This window comes from Phragmites australis, chromosome 5 (assembly GCF_958298935.1).
Source record: "Phragmites australis chromosome 5, lpPhrAust1.1, whole genome shotgun sequence".
NCBI classification, from domain to species: Eukaryota; Viridiplantae; Streptophyta; class Magnoliopsida; order Poales; family Poaceae; genus Phragmites; species Phragmites australis.
The window spans coordinates 8,263,588-8,269,395 of record NC_084925.1 but is presented as its reverse complement, the minus strand read 5'-3'; the positions used below and the strand labels follow the sequence as shown (position 1 = coordinate 8,269,395).

General features: G+C 43.5%; 1 protein-coding gene across 4 annotated transcripts; it reads left to right on the top strand.

Moving 5' to 3' along the window:
- Positions 1 to 1,246: 1,246 nt before the first annotated feature.
- On the top strand, positions 1,247 to 5,502 carry LOC133917422 (auxin-responsive protein IAA7-like). 4 transcript variants are annotated; one of them, XM_062361326.1, is made up of 7 exons: positions 1,247 to 1,659; positions 1,809 to 2,081; positions 2,972 to 3,044; positions 3,968 to 4,221; positions 4,420 to 4,567; positions 4,954 to 5,014; positions 5,114 to 5,502. In XM_062361326.1, exons 2-7 carry the CDS (start codon positions 1,853 to 1,855, stop codon positions 5,153 to 5,155), a joined length of 807 nt encoding a protein of 268 aa, XP_062217310.1. In that variant the 5' UTR covers positions 1,247 to 1,659; positions 1,809 to 1,852; the 3' UTR covers positions 5,156 to 5,502. The 4 variants fall into 4 exon arrangements, with proteins under 4 accessions (XP_062217310.1, XP_062217309.1, XP_062217307.1 ...); XM_062361325.1 differs by having other exon boundaries at positions 1,248 to 1,659; positions 1,785 to 2,081; XM_062361323.1 differs by having other exon boundaries at positions 1,249 to 1,659; positions 1,769 to 2,081.
- Positions 5,503 to 5,808: the final 306 nt, after the last annotated feature.

Sequence of the window (5,808 nt, the reverse complement as noted above, 5' to 3'; positions counted from 1 at the left end):
AGCTAGTCGCTACATCTACTAGAAGTTAGCAACTCTAGATACATCTATCCGTATGTCAGTATGTCACTGCGTAAGAGAAAGAAAACGTTACCATTCTACCAAAAGAAATATGGAGTTCGGACCCCTATAAAGTAAGGGTATGTATATGTGACTGTAGAATAATAGCATAAGCTGCTGCTTTGCAGCTATACAGTAGCGCACAGCCGATACTCGTGATTGGCAGAGCATCTTCAGAGACGCACACTTTTGTGGTGGCATGTAGCAATGCAATATATCTTCACCTCAGGTCCACTAAAATCGTATTCGTATACCTGAACTAGATTTTATCTTCATATTTGAAAGCTGTACTTGGTACATTTTCCTATCATTTGTCTTTCGATGTTCAACCTTTATAGTAACACTTATCAAACCTTAGGAATATCACAAATATTACCATTTGTTTTTGGAGCAAACAAATACTATCTTTATTGAGCAATCAAAGATAGTTGAAAGATAAAGTTCTTACCCTAGTCACCATTGAAGTTCAACGCATATCCCAAGCTTATTCCAAGTTGCATTTCTCTCTTTCTCCTGTCATCACTCACATCCATCAGCTGCAAACAAAGCGAGTACTGGGCACTAGCACGAGTGTACACCACTACCCAGCCACCTGCAACGGCAAGGCAGAGCTCACAGTCACAGGTGAGCAGACCCCAACTCAGCTCAGGAAAAACGACAGCTTTCTTGAGCCAAGAACCCAGCCGTTCCCATGGCCATGAGCGAGGGTGAAGAAGAAAGAAAGCATATTTTGGTCGCCACCTTTGCCACTGCAACCTTTTCAGTGCTGCTCCTGCTTCTGACCCAGGCAGAGGCAGCAGGCTCCAGGGGAACAGCAATGCGCTCGCAGCCCAAGGCAGGGAGAGAGACAGAGCTGAGAGAGCACAGGCGGAGGAGAACAGAAAAGATCATACGAAGGATGCGTGTGTGTCTAGGAGCACGGGAGGGCATGCAGAGCCCGGCCAAAAGCTCGGATCGTGCAAATCTTCGTCCCCCTGCACGCCTAATTATTCCTTCACCCACCCTTGTCATCTCTTGTGAGCTTGTCCCTAGCTGTTCTATCTCCATTGGAGTCACTAACTCTTCTCTCTCATCTCTTAACCGACCTTGCTAATAGGGGTTAACTAAACAGCGCCTAAACTAGCACTACATCAGCCACCTTTTCAGAGAGAGAGAGAGAGAGAGAGAGAGAGAGAGAGAGAGAGAGAGAGAGAGAGAGAGAGAGAGAGAGGTCTATCAGGTTATGACCAGCAACCGTGCATGATGGTAAATGGGCAGTAGCAGCTATAGATGCCCTACGATCACATTGGCGTGTGCCATGCTCCATTCCCGTTTCTAGCCCGTGGAGTCTCCCCGAAACCCTGCTCCTCTCCTGCTTTGCTTGCATAGCTCGTCCCTCCTCCTCCACTAGCTCACTGCTCATTTTGCTGGTGCTGCGGGGTTCACAAGAGGAGGGAAAGAAGAACTTGTGCCGTGTACGGCAATCGCTCGCATGCTTCTCCCTCCTCCTCCTCCTCTCGCTGCTGCAGCTGCTCGTCTTTTGTTGCTTTGCTTCTCTTTGGGCCAGCTATTGGTTTTGACATATAACACAAGGAAGACACCAAGGGAGCCAGGGGAGCAGAGGTCATTAGTGATTTCCCATCAGCCTTTTTTTTTCCTTCTTGCTGAATGAGTTGTTTTGTTTTAAACTCTCTCTTCCCTGATCTTTTTCTTTCTACATGATAAATAAAAGAGGCTAAGATCTTCAGGGCACTTGCGTACGTCGTTGGCAGCGCTTGGCCGCTTGGCACCTGGTAGGGAGGAACAGGCCGGGGAGATGGGGGAGGCAGCAGAGAGCAAGAAGAGCAGAGGTGGCTGCTCAACTCTTCACAACTGGATGGGTCAGCCGAGCGATCAGGACGAGGAGGAGAAGACGCTGGAGCTCAGCCTCGGCCTCCCCGGCGGCGAAGCCTGGCGGACGGTGTGCAAAGAGAAGGGGAAGCCCTCTGCTGTCCACAGCTCCATGCTCTCTCTTGGCTACTCCGCCGATTTCTCCCACTCGCAAGGTATGCAGCAGGCTATCATCTGATCTGTGGATCCCATTCAACACAACCAGTTCGTCTTAGTAGTACTCAATTGTTGTTCTTGATCTGGCTGCGTGCATTATGAGATAGCAGCAGAGTGGTATCTTTGACTCTTATGAGCCTGCATATAAATGTTGAAATATGATAATAGAGTATCTTTGTTCTTAAGCTTCTGGACAAGAGGGTTCAAGTGGTATCTTTGTTCTTAAAGTTTCGTTGCATGAAATCTGTTTGAGATGAGTTGAATGCCGGGTTTTTTTTTTCAGAAACGAAGCTTTACATTCATACAACTTCTCTACAGTATGGTTTCAGAGTTTTCTGTTCAGTCTACACAATTAGTAGAAGCCTATTCTCTGGAAGCTTAAGTTTGTGGTCAAAACTTTTATTGCATAAAACTCAACAATTGTTTGCAACTTAATAACTCAATGGCTGCAAGATTTAAACTAATTTAGGCTCTCTGCTCTTTTTCCTTTTCCTGTTTTTCTTTTCCTTTTCTTTGGTTCTCTCTGTACAACAAACTTTTTTTTCTCTTTAATATATGATAATCAGTAGGGGCGTGCCCCTCCTGTTCCTTCAAAAAAAATTCTTTCAAATATGAGCTAAACAATTTAGACTAGTTGCACCGATGAAACGCTGCCTTTACAATTTAACATCCCAAGAATGCACGATTCATTCTGTTTGATCATATAATCTTGTTGTTTTGCTGATGTCCTTCCATTTGTTCCTGATCTATGTTTGTTTGTTTCTTGTGTTCTTGATTCCTTCAGTTGTTCTTCAGCATGTCTTGAAAATTTTGTCCAAAAGTCAGTAATAAACGCGAAAAGTTCTCACCGAACTCCACCTCTTGTTTCTTCCTCCTTGTTCTTGTGCAGGCAAGGCGAAGGGGTCCCAAGCAGCAGCTACAGGGAATGCCCTTGCATGCACCAACAATGGCTCCCAGACAAGGTGGGATTCACAAGCCCTCACATGTCAAATTCCACAAATCTTACCAGCTTTTTAGTAGTAAGAGTTGGCAAGTACTAGTACTGTTCAAGTCCCTGATTCTTTATTCTCCCTCCATCTGCCCCGGCATGAGTTATGACAAAGCCATCCAGGATTCAAGGGCCGATTTGCTTGTCTGCTTCCGCCTGCTGCCATGCATGGAGATGGAGCTCTCCTATTTATGAGGGATGCAGTTGGTTTTGGCTCTGCATGCACTGATCTTTATTTTGTCCCCAGTCCCTACTCCCTAGTGGTCACTGCTTGGATTTCAACTTGACAAGTTGCTTTTCTGTTCACACTCCTCATTACCTAACCATACTAATCTGCTCCCATAAGCAAAATTTTGTTGGAGCTGTGTACATTAGGAGGTCTCTTCCAGAGAACTACTTTCTAACGAATAGGTGATTTATGATTTGCATAAAAAGAAAGATGGAAACTATTTGATAGGCTCCATAACATGAGCTATGTCCTTACTTCTTAAAAAAAGGGAAAAGAAAATGCTTAGTGTAGGCTTCTTCCTTTTTTTTATAATTATTGACAGGAAGTTTGAATTTTTTTTATTTCTTTGTTTGCACTGTGAGGTGTAAAACTATAGCCATGGAGCTTCCTTCTCTTGCAAACTTCTTTTTCCAAATGCTGCAAGCCTTTAAATTTCAAGATCCTTAATATCAATTGTCTCAAGGTGTTTGTCAAAACTGTTTTGAACATGAATAATTTCCAAGAAGCAAACAGTGTATAACGTTTCATTCACCAGTATATATAGCTGAATGTCTCTATATGCATTCATCACTAGCACAGGCACTTCTGTTTTTGTTAGTTGTAGTTCTTTATCCAATAACCCACTGTACTTCATTCTCATGTCTCATTGTTCCATTCTCCAACTTCAGATCTCCTACTAGCCCAGTTATCGGGTGGCCACCAGTTCGTACATTCAGAAGAAATCTGGCTACCTCTATCAAAGCATCCCTTGAACAGCAGAACGTGAAGAAGACTGCCAAACCTGAAGAGACCAAAAGAGCTCCATTTGTAAAGATTAACATGGATGGTATCCCTATTGGTAGAAAAATCGATCTGAATGCCCTTGACAGCTACGAGAAGCTTTCTCTGGCTGTCGACAAGCTATTCCGGGGCCTTCTTGCAGGTACATGATTAACCTTACTAGCTTTCATCTAGTTGTTACCTTTGTTCGATTGTAACTTTATGATGAGTATGCGCGAATTTTCACCTGCAAGGCACTGTAAAAGTTATTTCCATGTTAAATAGCATTTAGTAATTTGAATGGTTGAGTTGTTTGATTAGTATCTCATTCAATTTGGTCAATTTCTATTCCTATATGTAGCGCAACAAGACCCTCTAGCTGCAGGGACAAAGGAGTGTGCTCAGGAAGAGGTGGCAATATCTGGTATACTAGATGGAACTGGCGAATACACTCTTGTTTATGAGGATTATGAAGGTGATAGGGTGCTGGTTGGAGATGTTCCGTGGGGGTAAGTTTTCCTTGCTGTAAGCATTTCAGTGGTCAGTTAAATCTATTCTGAACTGAGGTAGACCTCGTTAAAATCTGATAGTTGTGCATATATGTCATTAGAATGACTACAAACTTGAGAACCGAGCGATAGTTCGGTTGGTACAGCCTCCAGTTAAGAGGCCGTTTACTTGGGCTCGAACCTAGGTACTCGCAGGTTGTTTAAGTACTTCCCTAAAGGGTTCGGCACTCTCTTCTCTTAAGACAAAGCTAAGATGACGTTTTCTCCCTGTGGTCAAGGTTTTTTTTGTATAGATTACAAACTCGTAGTTCGACACTAAACGAGATAAGCTTATCAATTAGTTAGCTTTAGCACATGTCCCCTAATTGTTGCTCCGATTCATGCAGGATGTTTGTTTCTTCAGTGAAGAGGCTGCGGGTTCTGAAGACATCGGACCTCTCTTCATCTGTAAGTACCTCTTTCCAACTCCTGCTTGTATTTCCCATCTCAAATCTGCCGTTACGTCGACCTTGCGTTCAGATTGTTGACAACCCATTCTCCTTGCAGCTAACAGCATCAGGCCAGAAAAGAACAGTGGCCGAGTGTTGACCCTTGAGTGAGAGGCACTTCCTGTGGTGTTTGCTGTGAAGAAGAAACGATCTTCTGTGCTTGTATCATCTTCCTTTCTGTTTTCTTCCTTCCTTTTGCTTACTTTCTTTCTCTCTATGACGCTTCCGAGAAGTGATGTGTTTGTGCAATTTCACATGGCCGTCTGTAAATGTTCAGACAAGTCATCTCTACGCTTATCAGCCTGTTTTATTTGTTGCCTGTAACCTACCGATTAGTTGTACTGATCTTTGAGGGGTGATTATTGTTATCGGATGATTACTGTTACCGCTGTCACCTGCTTACCCTTTTCAGGCTGAAATCTGAATGATGCAGGGTGTTTTTTCCCCTTTCTGTTGATTAAGACCTGATGTGTGGTACGTTGAAGAACTGAACTACGTGTGGTTACTGTTGCAAGTATTCGGCTATTCATGTGTTCATTTGCAGCATCCTATTCCACTGAGCAGCCTTTCTCAAGAATGCAGGTTCGGTCCCAAAATTTGCAGTTGCTTTTTTATATGGGTAGTATGCCAACCTCTGTATAATATTAATACTACCAACCATCACACAATTTGCAGAGATCAGCGAGTAGCGACGATGTCGAACAAGAAAAAAAAGAGAGAAGAAATCAATCCACAGGGAAGAGAATGTTGCTG

Excerpts from the sequence above, each read along its gene's own strand:
- LOC133917422 (XM_062361326.1), top strand. The coding sequence starts at position 1,853 with ATGGGGGAGGCAGCAGAGAGCAAGAAGAGCAGAGGTGGCTGCTCAACT. Across the intron at positions 4,222-4,419 it reads ATTCCGGGGCCTTCTTGCAG|CGCAACAAGACCCTCTAGCT; the intron begins GTACATGATTAA and ends TCCTATATGTAG. Across the intron at positions 4,568-4,953 it reads GTTGGAGATGTTCCGTGGGG|GATGTTTGTTTCTTCAGTGA; the intron begins GTAAGTTTTCCT and ends CGATTCATGCAG.